At 40.4% G+C, this 18,293-nt stretch overlaps 1 protein-coding gene across 1 annotated transcript in view; it reads left to right on the forward strand.

The window, feature by feature from the left end:
* LOC124802739 (zinc finger protein-like 1) overlaps positions 1-13,624 on the forward strand; it is a 37,985-nt gene extending 24,361 nt beyond the window's left edge. The window contains exons 4-6 of the mRNA XM_047263725.1: positions 4,736-4,997; positions 7,881-7,998; positions 12,482-13,624. Of these exons, the coding sequence (XP_047119681.1) occupies positions 4,736-4,997; positions 7,881-7,998; positions 12,482-12,710 (609 nt within the window). The 3' untranslated portion in view covers positions 12,711-13,624. The remainder of the gene's footprint in view (positions 1-4,735; positions 4,998-7,880; positions 7,999-12,481) is intronic.
* The last annotated feature ends 4,669 nt before the right edge of the window (positions 13,625-18,293 follow it).

The following is an 18,293-nucleotide window of genomic DNA, read 5'->3' on the forward strand; positions in this document are numbered from 1 at the left end:
TAAGGCCTTTTCTATATGTCGACCGACGACCTTGTACTCCACTCCTGTCATAGCTATCCGTCACCCCATCAAATGCAGGGCTACTTTTGAAAGCAACCATGTGATCTACAAACTAAGCTGCAATCACTGTGCCACTTTCTAATGTGGGAATGACAAATAACATACTGTCTGTCCTCATGAATGGCGACCGCCGAACTGTGGCCAACAGACAGCTGGACTACCCAGTTGCTGAACGTGCTGCCCAACATGATGTGCTTCACTCCAGTGACTGCTTCATAGCTTGCGCCATCTGGTACCTTCCTACCAACAACAGCTTTTCTGAATTGCACAGGTGGGAACTCTCCTTGCAATATATTCTACACTCCCATAACACCCTAGCCTCAACCTTCACTAGTCCCTATCCCCCCTACCTATCCCATTCACTGCTTCCACTCCAGCACTACGCAACCCTTCTATCCCATCAACATACCTACTAGTCTTTCCTCTTCTCTGCTTCTCTCATGTCTCCTCACTCTTTCCCCCTCCGTTTCAACCCCCCCCCTCCCCCCTCCTCTCCAAAGCACAGCGTCTCCGCACCTAGCAGCTCACCCTATCCCCGCCACATCCCCTGCATGGTCCCACTGGCAGCACAGCATCTTCTCCCAACCCAACCCTACTTCCCTCCTCCTACTTTCCCCCACAGCTGCTCTTTATACCCACTACCCATCCCAGCAGATTGCTGCTCACGTGTCAGATGCAGTTGCATTCGGGCACCAGTGCTCGTAGACAGTGGCTGTGTGTGTGAGAACTGTGCTTGTGTGAATGAGTATGTGTTTTCTAGTTCAGTAAGCAAGTAGACATTTAGTAACATATGTATTTGACTGAATATATACATTTAATAGTCGCTTGTGTGAATGAGTATATGTTTTCTAGTTCAGTAAGCAAGTAGACATTTAGTAACATATGTATCTGACTGAATATATACATTTAATAGTCGCACAGAAGCTGCAATGTTATTTAGGTATTGGTTGACAAATAAGTAGAACAATATGCCACTTTTGAAGTTATGTTAACTAAGTCAGATACATTGTATTAAGTGTGGCTTGCAGTCATTCTCAGTTGACAGTTTGCCTCACAAAATAGATTGTAAAACAAGCACAATATCTTGAGGATGAAGTAATGAAAATAAATTCTCAGTGAAGACTTTTCTGGAATGCACATAACACTTTGCAGCGGAGGGTATGCCATTGCAAAACTTGTTGAAAAGGTAAAACAGTGTGTCTGTCAGACAGCATTTGAGACTCAGTTCAGCACTCTGTTTGAACCTGTCAGCAAGTCCCAGTTAAGATTTGTTAATCTTCTTACTTTTGCAGCTGGGCTGCACATAGATAGACCGTATTTCTGTTTTCGCTCATGGGATCATAAATATGATAGTTCATCATCAAAAGCCATCTAGGGACTGAATGGTGAGTACATTAGAGTTCTGTTGGATCTGATAGGAAACCCAAAATATTGAACACTACTTTTACATGGTATTTGCTGTACCTGGGTGCATCAACACACAAATAGAGAGAAAGATATAATCTGCCTAAGTAACTTTCTTCCTCCTGTATGTACTGTGAGTGTAAGAATAAAAGACCAGAGAAGGAAAAGAGAAGTCTGTTGTTGGGTCAGAAACATTATAATGAAAAGGCCCATTTTGCAGTTACTAAAATTGTTGAATCTCTGTGACTACATTATCCAGCATAAGATATTTCACATGATGTCTTGCTCTGTATGCTGTTTCATACACCAGTAATTTCATCATTCACAATCTTGTGAAATGTAAAATATATGCATGCACTTTCCAATCCAACAGCCACTAGGTTTGAAGTGAAAGCTTTGTTGTGCTGGAGAAAAAAAGAAAACTAAAGAAGTTAATGTGATTAAATGAATACTTACGCTAAATCCCTGAACTTTCATAAGGTACTGTCTCATCAGGTTTACTGTACGACAGTCATGGCAAACAAAAAGCATCTCACCAAAGCCAGAGCTTCAATGCAGGCACAAGCAGAAAGGCTATCTTGGAAGGGCATTTGCAATGAAGATTTCGTCCCCTCCACTCAGTACTGGATCCCATAAAAATCACCTACTTTTATGAAAGAACAGTGTGAACAAGGAAAATATGGGAGCAATCCAACATGAAAAAGAAAGCGACTCTTACTGTAACAGAAATGTTTTTCTAAAATCTGTGTTTGTTTATGAAACCAGTAAGTTGTCAGTATGCCCCTCACCTTTGTCTGATCCAGCTTGATCATATGAGGGTAGTGACAGACTGACTCTGCCATTGTTAATTTTTGCAGTTTCCTTTTGTTATTCCATTTTCATGTTTCGCATAATTTAGTATTTATAAAAAAAAATCCATATTTGTTTGGGTACAGTTGCTATATTCCAATATATCAGGTGGTTATAAATAGGAGCAGCTATTCACAGAGGACCAGTGTGGGCTGTAATTTGGTGCAAAATTTGGTAGATTCACAAAAACATTAAAGCAGAAGCGATTTACGCTGAAAAAAAATTAGCTACAATTTTGGCCAACAGGTGCACATCTGGTGCTGGGTGCATGTCATCACCTTCTCCAGTGCTCGTATTGAACAAGTTGTGCAAGCTGTGCTTAATATTAAACTCAACATACTGCTTTTCACACTTGTTTGACCTTTTGTGCCCATGTCTCGCTCTTAATCCATTACATATGGAAACATATCTATATGTATTCCTTGCATTCACAGTGTCAGATTTGCATCTGGTTGCCAAAATTGGAACTGATTTTTTGTCAGCAGAATTCGGTTTTGCATTAACGCATTAGAATATTTACCAAGTTTTGCTGCCATATGATAATTACAGCCCCTGTTAGACATCTGTGAGTAGCTGCACTTTAGTTATTACCACCTGGTTCGACTAGGAGTAACAGTGTAGTTGGAATGTAGAATATATATATACATTATGCTGTAGAAAAAAAAAAAAAAAAAAATGCTGTTCAGAATGGCATCAAATTTGAATGGAATATTGTTGAAGAAGGGGTAATAATTTTGGGGGAAAAAATCACACTAGATGGCATTTTAAGTGTCATAACATAAATGGATTTTGCTGCAGATGACAGATGACTCGCAATATGATTGCTATAATGAAAGTTGCATATTAAACCAACCATACTGCGCAATGTAAATGATCACACAACTTTGGCGTTTAGTGGTTGTGGCAATGTTAACTGGATAAACACACATGCATAGTGGCAAGGCCATAACATATCGGATAGGAAAAATCAGTTTTTAATTGTCTTGAGTCCGAAAACCACATAAAAATTGACAATGAAATTAGTTTTTAATCGTCGTGAGACTGGAACAAGACATGTTCAATTGCTGTCCACAGTTTTCTGTCACATGTTGAAATCTAGAAACGGCATGTTCCACAACAGATCAGTGTGTGTCAGGGATCATGTTTAGAATGCGTTGCACAATGGGTACCTTCAATTGAGTTAAATTTGTAATTGGAGCACTGAAGACAGCATCTTTCAGTTAACCCCACAGCCAGAAATCACACGAATTAAGATCAGGTGATTTGGATTGCTGGGCTGTAAGGAAATGATGGCTGATAATTCTAACGTTTCCAGAATGTGTCTACAGCAGCTTTTTCAATGGCTGTTGAATGTGCAGAGGAGCATAAAAATGCTCCTACCCACACATCCACACTATTAAAAGGTTGGAATGACATTGGTGCGCAAAAAACTCTCATAGCATTTACCAGTTACAATACAAGTAACAAGACCCGCTGGACACTTCCCCTCATAAGTATATGGTCCTTTTGGTAAATGGCACTGTCAACATCCATCACACAGTTTCCTTTGCAGAATGAAGCAGTACTGGTGGATATGTGAGCAGATTTTGCATTCCCCACATTCTGCATTTCTGTGTATCAACACGTCTTGTAGATGGAAATGGGCTTCATTTGTCAATAGAATGTTCCATGGCCATTCATTTTCCACTTCCATGCAAACAAGAAAGTACTGGCAGGTCAGCATGAAGCAAAGAAATATATTTTATGTATAGTAAGTGATCCATGGCTATTTCAGCATACATATGTGCCTGAAAAGAACAAGAGTAAGGAAGATTAAGTTACTTTGATGATTTGGGCTGGTACCATACCACTTTTTGAGCCCAAGTTCATCAACAATACACTTGTAAATTCGTCCAATTTTACATTCTTTCTGGAAATTTTATTGCACTTATATTAAAATGTTACTTATTCTGTTTTGAGTTGTTTCAAAGTTTGAGAAAAAGTGCAGTCAGATATGGTTCTTCCCCATAAGAAGCATATTTCTTGATGATTTATAGATAATCTTCATAGAGTGTGGTTTGTGAAGGTGAGTACTGCCTTAAATTTTGCAAAAATATGAGAGACCGTGTGAATGATTTGTAAGACATTAAGCTCTGTACAGGTGTAGCAAGTTAAATTGAAATGACATTGTTGAAAAGTATGAGCAAAATCATAAATCAGTAGCTGCTAATGAATTTTAGGCAGGAAAACCATTCATCTTGTGCACGATATTGAAGAAAGCCCTGTTTACCTAAGTACCATGCATTAGGGTTTGATGTGATGTAGCAGGCAGAAAATTGATTAATATTTTTGTTGCTTTAAAACTGTTTTTAATGAGCCACTGTAACCTTCTAAACTATCACAGTAAATTTTATAGTTATTTACTATGTTATTTTACTTGCAGCTTAGCGAGGACAAGGAACAAAAACCACCTAGTGATAAAGCAAAGCTAACTGCTGATGATGTACCAAATGTAGCAAGATCAGATGATGTACGGTCAGTTGCAAGTGCCAGCAACAACCAGAGACAGAGTACTCCAAAACGAACAATGGTACCAAATTCGGACTACCAGCAAACCGTTTCAGATGAAAATCCACATTCCATTGTTCATGTTGAAGAAACCACTTCAGCATTTAGTCGTGCAGAGAGCTTCCCTACTTCAGCAGGTTGGTATATGCAAAAAATATTGGATAAATATCGTTTTCCTCTTACCATTTAAAGTGTTTGAGGTAGGTGCATTATATCAAGGATCTGTACATTGTCATACCCTGCATATTCTTCTGTTAGTGGTATTCAGAAGAGTACCATAGAATAACTGCAATTTAGGTTTAATCAGCTGAAATGTTCTGTTTACGGAGATGGTGACTCATAAAATAACCTTTCATATTGAATATGCTCTTTGTGAAACAGAAAACCACCCCCCCTTCCCCCCTCCCCCCCTCTTTTACTGTGGGAGAGAGTATTTCTACAACACATAATAACTTTCCTCATGAATTTCATGATGAGAACATGGTATTACAACTCTTTTATTCTTAATTGATTTGCACAGTCCTCTGCCTGTTCTCTGAAAAGCACACAATTGTATGCTCACTGTGTGGAACAATATTTTCTTGTACATTACCATCTGAAGCACTTACCTTTTGTACACCAATGTGTGTCCACTTTTATTTAACTTTGAGTAACAGAAACGCAAGATTCACAAGCAGTGAAATTTCATCTTCATTGGAATCTGAAATAGTTATGAGTAGTATGCACACACACACTAATGGCTGTTGTGCATTGCAGGATCATAAACAATAACTTGATTTCATTGTATAGACAGAAATGAGTTAGTAAAGGTGGAAAGTTCAACTTTTTCTTTAAAAACATTCCTTCAGCACTGTGAGTCTTGTTTTTCCCAAAGTAAATACAATTGAGCAAATGACAAAGATAAAAGCAGAAAGGAAGGGGAAGTGTGGAGAGAGGAGAGAGAGGGTAAAGGAGGGGAGAGATAAGGTTAAACATCACAGGATACGTCTGAGACAGGGCCAATAAATGATTCATGGTTTGAAAAAGGTTCTAGCCACACTTATTGTTATGTTACTGTGTTATGTTGAAATGATGTTCTGTTGAAGTGATGACTTCCACATGCACAGCTGGTGCCTGGTGGTAAGTAAAACAAATTTCCAAGTCTGTATGAGGCACCTACAGTACAATTTTTCATTGCCTATGTTATTTTCAGCTGTGGGAAATGATATTGGAGGATCCACACTCTATACAGTATCACATTTTGAATAAAGATAATCCTCATTAGCCAAAGCACAATTTAATTTCTGTAATTAGGCTTGTCTTGTCAATTTTCACCATCGTATTATATTTGTTACTTAATGTGCTAGAATATCCAAAGAACTAAGCATGCATTCCTTTCCTGCAATCTCCTCCCCCTTCCACCACCACCACCACCACCACCACCACCACCACTGCTCCACATGCCACTGCATCCACCCACCCACACACACACACACACACACACACACACACACACACACAGAGAGAGAGAGAGAGAGAGAGAGAGAGAGAGAGAGAGAGAGAGAGAGAGAGAGATTCATTATTCCAGTTAGTAATTAAATGTTCTAATGGTACCAATATTTTGATTTGTTATTACACAGCTAGACAAGAGATAATGCGGCAGTGTTGTGTATCTATAGATGCAGTTTTAAAAGTCAGTGATGTGAGGGAGGGAGTTAAGAGTTATGGCATAGTTCTTGTTTTGAGACACACATTTCTTGGCCAAATCGGGGAAATTTTGTACAATGGCTGCTTTTTGAAACCAGGTGTGAAAGAGAGGCTGTTAAGTTCAAACTCTGTACAGAACATAATTTCCTTGTGCAGAATCGATTTTACTGAGGAGCTTAACAGAGAAAACTTTTTTTGTTGTGAGATGAGCACGCCTAAAGCACCAGTTAGGTTGGCAACATGGAAAAAGCCATTGCAAGAGCTTTTCTGAAGCCAATCGCAGGAGAAAAGCCATGGTTTTTGTGACCAAGTAAGAAGTCAATTCTAGGTGGGCAATGTTAGAGGAGTCATCTTGTGCTTCTGACATCTGGTCTGTGAACCTTTGAAGTCATTGTTGCTACAGCAAACTATGTTACAGTATGCAGGTAAGCTCTCCACGTATAGCAAAACGCTGATACAATTGTTCCTCTTATTTCTCCTGTTCTCCACTGAATCTTGTACTTTTTTCTCATCAAATCTTATCATTAAGAAGGTCATTAAGAATATATGCAGTTTTTACCAGGAACTGGGTATTCATAAATTCTTTTTCATTCCCAGCCTAAATGATAGATTGTGCATTGCTACCCTCATCCATTCCTGCAGCTCTGGGATTGATCCACAGTCAAAGTATTGGTGTCCAACACTGCCAGTAGGATCAAATTGATGTCCTTTGGTCCAGAGAATTTCTGTGGACCCTATTCCAATTTTTGTGATTGGTTGCTCTTTTCAGGCAATCATTGAGTAACTCGCACCTGGTGACCATATTTTATAAAATTATTTGAACTATAAATGCACAGTTGAAGTAATCAACAAGCATGAGCAATTAATCAATCTTGGGCAGAGACTAACCAGGGTTTCTACCACAATATGAATATTTAAACAAACAATTAATTAATTGTACTTTTTTAATGGTGCTGTGTTTACAATGTTACATGTTGGAAATTGTATTGAGGTGCAGAAACTATGCTGTGGGAAAGCTTACTTATTATACGGACTTCAATGTATTTCCTAGTTATCAGCCATGGTAAACAATCAAATGCTTTTATTGAATCAGTTTAATGACATTTTCAATATGAAATACTAAGTTCAATATGAGAGTATTGTGTGATAAATGTGGGCAAGAGACTTATGCTCTATCTAGATTTATATTTAGACTGTTTGTTCACTTTTTTTACAATCCTTCAGGACTATGAAATTGAAGACATGTCTGGAAACTTATTTTTCTTTATTATCATCAGTTCCATGTAATTTTTCCCTCATCCATGATGAATCATTCCTTAAGGTATCTCTTACAGGCCATGCACCTCGTCGAGTATTTGAAGCTCTAGATGAGGTAAAAGATACATCGTTTGACCATGATGAAAATAAATATAAGAGGCGATCTGCAATAGACTGGTTCTTCAGATGGTGGAGGTAAGTTTTGTATTAAATAATTGTGGCGTTACCACCGATAATATGTCTCTTTGGCAATATTTAAATTACTTCATTTTACACTTTTTTTTAATATTTAATTTCACAACAATATATCTACATTCATTACTGACTACGTGGACTTGGTGGCCTCACACTCCCTCTTCCTACCTCTCTCCCCAATGCCCCTCCCCCTCCATCTCTCCCCAGCAGTCCCTCCTCTCTCTCCAGCAGCCCCCCCACCCTCTCCCCAACAGCCCCTCCCCCCTCTCAGGCAGCCCCTCCCCCTTCTCTGGCGGCCACACACCCACTCACCAGCAGCCTCTTCACCTGCCCTTCCCTGGCACCTTCGCCTACCTCTCTTCCTCTCCCTAATGGCCCATCACCCCTCTTCGGTGACATCCTCTTGCCCCTCTCCCTCTTCCCGGCAGGGCACCTTCTCCTGCCCCTCCCCCTCTCCCCGGCAGCGCCTTCTCCTGCTCCCCCCCCTCCTCTCCCCCGCAGCGCCTTCTCCTGCTCCCCCCCCTCCTCTCCCCCGCAGCGCCTTCTCCTGCCCCCCCCTCCTCTCCCCCGCAGCGCCTTCTCCTGCCCCCCTCCCCTCCTCTCCCTGGCAGAGCCTTCTCCTGCCCCCCTCCCCTCCTCTCCCTGGCAGAGCCTTCTCCTGCCCCTTCCCCTCTCCTTGTCGGCCCTTCCATTTCGTGCCATCTGCTCTTCGCACTACTCTTCTTCATATTTATTATGCCCTGGTCTCATTATGATTGGGCAATGTTTGCCAGGTTTAGGCTCAGTAACACCCTCAGCTATGAAGTTATTGGACCCAGTAAATCACTGTGGGGTAGGACTGGCCATTGCCGTTTTCCTGACACCTGCCATTGCCATGTCTTGCTCACTTGGTCAATCACCATCTGGCAATTTTGTAGTCATTCAACTTCTTAATTTTTTTAGGTGAAAAGTCTACTCACTAAGCGGTGTCATTTTGGTTGTGTTATTAAATTTTTTGGCATATAAGGGTCATCAGCCTTCCTGACACAAGTCCTCGGGTGGCATTACCAGTTCATGTCCCATGCTGGGACCCCTGCCTAACCCCCTTAGAATGTACCCTCATGTTCCCTCACCCCTCTGGGTTAGTACCCTGACCATGGATTAGGACCAATATTTCCAGGACATAAAGTTTTCATCCCTATGACCTGTTTTCAGTGTTTGTTCCTCTCACTTTTAAGAATGATCAGGATACTACTATTGTTTACACAAATACCTCTAAAACCGTGGTTTAGGTGGTGTAATGTAAAAATATAAAAACAGTGATATGTAAAAATATACGGTAGTCTGCCAATGTAATCATATTCTTAGTGACTCAATAGTACCAGTTGAAAACACTTTTCTGCAAATGACTCACAAGAATGTTCGTAATAGTGCAATATCTTTTTTAAGTTAGCTCAACACAGATTAGTAATTAATAAACTAGCTCAGTTCTCAGGGTAGTTATGTAATCGTCGATAATTAATTGTCCTTTCCTTCTTTACCCGACACCACAGGTATTATTCCAGGCTCATGAGTAGTCGTGTGCTTATTGCACCCGAGAACATTTTACAAGTCTGTTCGATGTAAACTACTGCAATACGTAACTTAATATCGTGGTTTCATCTCGATTCCCCAATATAACAAGAGTAGCATCTACAAATGATATCCTATAATGGAATTGGAATCCTGTGACAAGACCTTTTCTGCCTGGGATGTTATCTCGTTATATAAAGAAAAGCTGTAAGTAAAAATTGTTAAATTATTATCAGTGTCCGCTGAGCTCGTAGGATCTGAAAGAAAGTTAATTGTCCTAAACGACGGCATGTCTCATAGATGAGCGAAAAGAAAAATGTTAAAGATTTTCTAAGATGGCGCCTAACAATGAAAATTCTTTGTTAAGGCCCATATCTACTTAGGACAATCCAGGTATCAGTTTACAAATTGATTGACCGCATACACAAATTCTTTTGACAAAATAATCATTATATTTTTCTGGTTTTAAGTACAACGTATATTATCAACTGGTACACCAAGATGAGCTTTACACAAGAACGTCCTCTTAGGTCCGAATCCAAGCAGATAAGATAAGCGAATGACAAAGGAACGATAGTTCATGCATAGAAGTGCAAGAGTCCATGGAATAACATATCCATTGCAGTTCTCTCTCTTCTTCCTTGGCATAACTTGTTGGTTCTTTATAAAATTTATCATAATATTTAGTTCACATTTTTTTAAACCCAAGACCACCCAGGAGAAACTGGTTTTACATCTCCCGTTGGACAGTAACATGTAGTGTTTTTATGAGAGTGTTTAAATTGTTTCATTTTACACTTCTTTTTTCTGTATATATAATTTCACAATAATATGTCTACATTCAGCACTCACTACATGGCATGGTACAAGTGTAGAGCAATTTTAGACACTAGAAAGAATTTTTCACTCTGCAGCAGTGTGCTCCCCTCCGGTGGTCCAACCCCCATCTCTCACAGCCTCACTCCTCCTCTCCGGTGGCCCCAGCCCCTTCTCTGGCGATCCCTGCCCCCATCACCTCTCTCTGATGGCCCCTCCCCTACCCCTACCCCTGGCAGACTGGGCAGGGGGGGTGGTATCTTCTGACACAGATGAACCCTTGTCTGTCCTTTGACTTACAAACTGGCTGACCCATATGCTTATACCTCTCTCTTAAATTTTTTCTCCGCCCTGGCATCAGTACTGCTTTCAGTGTATTGATTTTACCATTGCTACATAATTTGATCAAATGTTTGGTACACTTCACTAACTCCAGATCTAGATGGACTCTCTCTTGATGAAAAGACAGGTGACCTTCCTGTTCAGTCTCATAATCTGCACCCACCCAATCTACTCATTTGTCTACCCCTACCTTCTTTCTCCGACTACTCCTTCACCTGCGCCCCCCCCCCCCCCTTCCTTCCAATGACTCTCTTGACTTCTCCTTCGCCTACCCACCCACCCCCACTCCAACCTCTCTCTGTCCACGTCTTTGCATACCCTCCTACTCCTCCCATCCAACCTCTCTCTCTCTCTCTCTCTCTCTCTCTCTCTCTCTCTGTCCACGTCTTTGCATACCCTCCTACTCCTCCCATCCAACCTCTCTCTCTCTCTCTCTCTCTCTCTCTCTCTCTCTCTCTCTCTCTCACTCACTCACCCACTCTCACTCTCTGACCGAGCTCTCTCACTGACTACACCTTTGCCTACGCGCACACACACACACACACACACACACACACACACACACACACACACACACACCTCTCTCTGACTACTCCTTTGCTTCCTCCAGCCCCCCTTCATCTCTCTCTCTCTCTCTCTCTCTCTCTCTCTCTCTCTCTCTCTCCCTCCATCTCCCTCCATCCCTTCCCGCCTGTCCTGTTCTTTTCTCTCTCCATGTCACCACCGCTTCCTGTCCTTCTCCTCTTCTCTTCCGTCTCAATCTCTCTCATTGCAAATTGTCCCCTCACTTTGCTTCTCTTCTCTCCTCTCTCGCTCTTCACTTTACTTTCCAATACCTGTATCATGTTAGTGTTTTCTCCTCATGGCATATAACAGTTCATGTTATAACAGTTGCTGAGTGTTTTGTTTACTGTAGATATTGTAGATTCACTATTTGTACCCTTATATTGTAATAGACTGACATGCTGGAGACTGAGTGCAAGTAACTTAGCACCTGCCCCCCCTCCCCCCCCCCCATTTTTTAGCAAGATTTTTAATAGCCTGTACATTATGTTTCTACACATAAAACATTTCTGTACACTGTTGTTCACTATGTGTGATTTCGTTCATACCTTGTCTCTCTGTGTAAATACCTTCAGCCCATTCATTTGCATATCTGTAAATTCTGGCAACTGTTACTCCCATTGTACCAACCACGGCTTATGTAGCTCATACATATGCAGAGAAATCCCTTCAACTCTCGTGCCAGCTGGTGACTGGCATTATGAAATGCTTCACCATTGTGAGAAGTTGTTGTTTACCCTGATTTGTAGTGGCATGTGTCTTCTCATCAAGCTTTTCTGATCTAATGTAGCCTTCTGAGATTAAGAAAGCTATTCACTGCTGTCAGTACTGCTAGCTTGGGAGTGATCATTTTGCTGTTTGTTCAGACATACTTTCCTGTTGTACAATTCCTTTGAGTACCAGCAAAACTTTTAAAGGATAAACTTCTGCTGCTTCATAATAAAAGAGAACATATTATTCTCAGGAAATAAGACATTTATGATTTGTCTCTTAGCATGTAAGTAAGCACTACGCCATTTAAACATTTGAATTTTTAATGACTATCTTATTTTCTATATTTTTGTTACTACAGCTAGTTACCAGTTCAGTTAGTATTTTGTAGAATAAACTGTCAAATTATTTGTGATTCACTAAGTATGTATACTAATGTGACTTTCCTTCAAATTTCTTACTGTCAGTTTGCATCATTTTCGTTTATCATCTATTTCAGAACAGCTTCTGGTCCTGCACTACGAAACAAGAAGCCAGGCCCTCTGTATCGGCGCTACTTGATGGCTGTTATACTTTTCTTAATAGGCTTGTTTACTCTTATAATGATATTTTCTTGGCTTGGGCGCATAGCAACAGAAAATGATCCAAGTTTTGATGTGCATTTAAACCCTAATGTGCGAAATAAAGACACTGTTCCCATCCACGATCGCAATGAAGATGCTAAGTAGGAGAAGAATGAACGAATAGAAAATTTTATATATCTGGATGACAAGTAACAAGTAGTTTTTTGACTGCTTGATGAAGTTGGAATCATTATTTGATATTTTACATGTACTGCGTAAATAGTCCTCATAAGAAATGGATTTTTAAAATTTGGTCAATAATATCAGTGATATGATATGATACATGATATTCAAATGCAGTTGTTACTACATGAAAAATAAGACTGCTTCATTTTATATTGTTGTAGTACACTGCTTGAATGTACGTAACACTTGTTTTGAGAGAAAGTTATATTAAATATTATTTGTTGTTGTGAACTTCTAAATACTTGAGCCACCACCATGAAACATATTTTCTTATGATTTATATATGGGACCCAACTTTCAGAATCATTAACAGGTGCTGTGGATATGTCTACGTGATGATTTCTGTGTAATTTGTTTTCATATAACTGTTTTCTCATGTTATGTGAGTGAGTGCATACAGTGTGGTTCAACAGGAAATGTTTCCAAAAATGTACGTGGAATTTTTATTATTATCAGATGAGGGGCGGGGAAGGTTTTCAAATATCAACTACACTTCTCTACACACACAGTTTCACATAATTTTTCCAAACATAATCGTTAATTCTTAACATTGTTGTTTTACAACTTAAAGTTGTTTTACATCTCAATCAATTGCTTCAGATTATCCTGTGTTTAACAGTTGTTAACTTGAATTGTCTTGGAAGGCCTCTTTTAAAAATGTTAACTTTTATGAATTGAAGTTCTTGTTGCAGAAATTGTGATAGTATTTGATAATATAGTTCTGTTTTTAAGAAAATAAAGGCAAACATTGTAAGTTGGTATATGTGAATGAATGAGATTTTAGATGTGTAGCTGTGCTAGGAGAGTAAGTGAATAAAAAGTGTGACTGATTATTGTTCTCTCTTAAAGTGCTTGCACAGTAGTGCAAAACCACATTTTTTGTCAATACAGTTCACATATGGCCGGGAATGAAATAAGCCCATGTTTACACATTCCTGATACCTATATCGTTGAGTGAAGAGCTGGTGCTATTCAGTGAGGTCTGTTCACAATGAGCACTGTCTGGTAGAGTCGTGCATGACCGAGTAAGCAAGCACAAAATGAGACATGGGGTGAGCACAGCCTAGCTGGATAGGTTGCTCACATCAGCTGTTGTGGCTGAGGATAGAAGCCATGACCGAATGTCTAACTCCAAAGATGATAAACATGTCTTTTATGTGTGTACAATTACAGCCAGCATTTGTGGTGTGTCTGTCTGTAATGATGCAGTGTGATGAAGCCTGTGCAGTAAGACTGAAACCGATGCAATGACATTAAAGAAATAGGGAGATCTAAAAAGCAAACTATGGAAGAAATTTCTGTTGATTGTGGACAAAACAGACAGTCCACTGGATACGCATCATGCATAACTTGCTCTACATTACTGTGTTTCCATTAGGGAACAACTCATTTAAAGATACATAGTTATATGAAATCCCACACTGACAATCTTGGTGTCGATACGTGCAGAAGTTGAATGCGTGACAGATGGTATGGACCTGGGTACTCACTAAGGGTCTCCGTGCTCTGGTGCGCGCCTGCACCGTGAGCCTCATCGTACGAGTGCGCCACTCTCTGTACCACTTGAAGTCCGCAGCCAGTTGCGTTTCCTGCAGTCAGGTATTTAGGCAGCTGCGAAGTGGTACAGTGCTACCCGAGTAGTTTGATACTTGCCGTAGTTCACGTGCGAATCTCAGCTGTACTGCAATCCTGTTGGGTGTGTTGAGATACCTACTGTCGTTTGGAATGTTCCTGTGGTGTTGTTGTTGTTGTTGTTGTTGTTGTCTTGCCGTATTTATCACCTCAGTTCTTGCTTGCTTGCCTCATGTTGTGTCCTGGTCGGTCGTAGTGTCTGTTGTCCTCTACTTGTTCATCTGTTTTGTCTGTTCGTAGTTATAGATACCTCCAGTGGCTCCCCTGCCTGGTGGCTTCGCATCTCTGTTCCCTGCCATGCACTGCTCACCGGTCGCTCAAGGCTATAACAGACATAGGCAGTAATAAAAACTAGTACAACAACATAATGTGTGCAAAAAATATGAGACTTCTTAGTGCTGTTTCTGGTGGAGGTTTCAAAGAACTTTGCCAAGAAGGTGTAGGCACACATTATGGAGAAGTCAGTGTTTCATGTCTTGCTGTCCCTCTACTATCAACAGACATGTCAAAGAACAGGTTGATGCTGTTTGAAACAACATAACACCTTCTGTTGTTATGGCTGCTGCAACAGCTGATTGTGGGCTGACTCACATAGTGAGATTCATTATTTGACACTTACAGCAATTTACATAAACACAGGTTTGTCTCTTGTGCATAATGTTTTATTTACAGCTAAATTCCTGGACATTAAAAGATGGAAGCAAATATTAAAAATGAAATAGAAATGAGCATGACTGGTGAACACTTCGTCAGACATGCATGATTATGTTTTTGTGTCCGACCCATGTACCAGTATAATAAAACCTTTGGAAAGCCGAGAAAGCCTTGTTTGTGCTGCTCATATTAACACAGCACTTACACACATTTGACGGATATAGGTTTTTGTGTAATGATGCCCCAAACGTCAAAGCAACAATAAATACTCCAAATTGTATGGTGCATGTAGAAAAGTGATCTCTGCTTATCTTTGAAGTCATCTTTGAAACAATAGGTCAGTACACACTAGAACAGTGCTAGAGTCCTTATACTTTAAGTATAATGAATTGTTGTTTTAGTGACAGATGAGAATTCTGCTTACAGGTTACAGAGATATGGTAATGAGCTTCCGGGAAGAATCTGCATATTCTGAACCCATTTAAAGAGGCCATAGATGAATTAGAAGAAAAAAGAACTTACAGTTATTAATTCTTCTTTGTTTTGATGACAAATCTGCAGTGTCAATGAAAATGGTTGTGAAGAGTGTTAAATTACTGCAGTTACAAGTACTGTTTCTGTATGATATGAGGAAAAGATAGAATTTTAATTAAGTAGCCTAACTGATCTGTACTGATAGATATGTATTTGTTAATGGGAGATGCAAAGGGTTAAAAGGGATTAAAAACTGAGCTTTTATTTTTCTATGTGAGAAGGTTGTAATTACTTCCAAACATAAAATTGCTACATTCCTTTGACCATTTTTCTGTGATCTCAATATGCTTACGTAAATGAAAAACAGGAAAATCTTAGTAGTGTGTGATAAACTAGTTTCGCAGGTGCTACAGGCAATTGTTAATGCAATCATTTTTGTGAAGATGGTGCAGTGTCTTACAGCCTGACGAAGTATTATAATTCATACAATATATTATCAACATAAAATACTATTTGTTTGGGTACACTATAATGAAGTTCTCTATCATTACTCTCCCTCTGTTATTTGTTAACATAGAGCCTTGAAATATAAAGTCACCGCCACCCAGAAAGAGAGATTGTTTCAAGGACTGAAGAATAACATAATCTACACTGCAGGTGAAGTTGGTATCTATATTTTAATACATGTTGAAGATGATGGCATGTTAAAGTGATTTTGCAGGCATGAAAAGGATTTACCAGTGATAGCTGCAGTTACATGAAGTATTTTATGTATTCCTGCAGCAAGTGAACCTAGTGATCAGGGCTTTAGATTTTGAAAAAGCTAGCACGTTGTTAACAAATTGGCACAACCATTTAAATACAGACTGTGTCAGTGATCTACTGCTCATCAACAGTAACTGTAAATTTTCTTGAAATGAGAAGTTACAGCTGTGAATATATAATATTCTTGGTATGTTTTCTTTGTACAAATAGTCTTCTCCTAGATTCCAGGGATTAAATTTGTTTAAAGTGTATGTAGTTCCTATTACTGACAAGTAGAATAAATCTTCTGTTTGGAATGAGTCTCTTTTTCTGTGCTTGTAATGAATACCGAATTATTTTCCATGTATTGTATGATGTTAACTGTGTCACATAAGTGTTCTTAGAAATGTTGCTTTTGTGTTGAGAGAGAGGCACTGGCTTTGGGTTTGTGCAGTGTGGAGAGGTGAGGTGATATGTCAGCAAAGACAGGTCATGCTTGATTATTCACACATCCAGAGTCCAGACAACAGACATGATGCAGTTATGTGACTGAGCAGAGTCACATGGGACCAGACATGATGGCTGTCTGCCCTTGAGCATCGGGCTTATCTGGTCAAATGTGGAGCGTGCAGCTCTCTAGTGTGTGGCTTTGGAATTTTGCTTTTATTAACGAAAATCCACCACTGGAACTTCTTATAGCATGTGTAAGATGGAACTGCTTTCACCCAGACAATCAATTGGGTGGTTACAGTGGAGGGGCGAGGGGGGGGGGGCTTTTGCTGCTTGAAAATAAGATGACTGACATGCTCTGAAAATGGCAGCCTCTCTCTCTCTCTCTCTCTCTCTCTCTCTCTCTCTCTCTCTCTCTCTCTGTCTACTGGCTCCATGTCAGGGCGGCTTCCGCCAGGGTCGCTCTACCACTGATAATTTTGTGTCACTTCAGTCTGCCATCCAAACAGCCTTTTCCAGATTCCAACACCTGGCTGCCATCTTTTTTGATTTACAATAAGCGTATGACACGACCTGGCGACATCATATCCTTGCCACATTATACGAGTTGGGTCTCCAAGGCCCGCTCCTGATTTTCATCCACAATTACCTGTCACTTCATACTTTCCGTGTCATAGTTGGTGCCTCCCATAGTTCCCCCATATCCAGGAGAATGGAGTCCCGCAGGGCTCCGTATTGAGTGCGTCTCTATTTTTAATGGCCATTAATGGTCTAGCAGCAGCTGCAGGGTAATCCACCTCACCTTCTCTGTATCCAGATGACTTCTGCATGTCTTACTGCTCCAACAGTACTGGTGTTGCTGAGCAGCACCTACAGGGAGCAATCCAAAAGGCGCGGTCATGGGCTGTAGTCTATGGTTTCCAGTTTTCGGCTGCAAAGTCGTGTGTTACGCACTTCTGTCGGCGTTGTACCATTCATGGTTTTCGATGCCCGATTGACTTGGCTTCCTCACCTCCATCAGCTTAAGCAGAAGTGCTGGCACCACCTCATCCCCTAGGCAGACAGTTCGTCTGTGCCCGTTCATGTGCTCAGCCAGTTTAGGTGTTGTCATACCAATGTAAAAGGCTGTGCAGTGCAGGCATGTCAGCTGATAAAATGAGATGTATTGTTTCACATGTGGCCCTGCCTTGAATTGTGTATGTTTTACAAGGAGATGTCCAATACCCAATAGCAGAGCATGCTCTCCAGCATAATTCTAGGGACCTAGGAACCTGCTACACCGTACGTGCCATTTGGCTTCTCCCACCCAACACCAGTCCCTCGGAACTGTGGAGATGGGAACTTGCACTCCAACACATCCTTTCATCCCGCCATCCCCCTGGACTGAACCTACGTTAACCAACCTCACTCCCATTTACTCTTCAGTCTTCTCCTCTTTCCCTTTCCTCTTATAGCCATTCACGCATCTTTTCATCCTACACAGTTGTGTTTATCTTTATGCTATATACCTCTTTACTTCTGTATGCATCCTCTTTGGTTTGAAGCTGG

This window comes from Schistocerca piceifrons, chromosome 1, assembly GCF_021461385.2.
Source record: "Schistocerca piceifrons isolate TAMUIC-IGC-003096 chromosome 1, iqSchPice1.1, whole genome shotgun sequence".
Lineage (NCBI taxonomy): Eukaryota > Metazoa > Arthropoda > Insecta > Orthoptera > Acrididae > Schistocerca > Schistocerca piceifrons.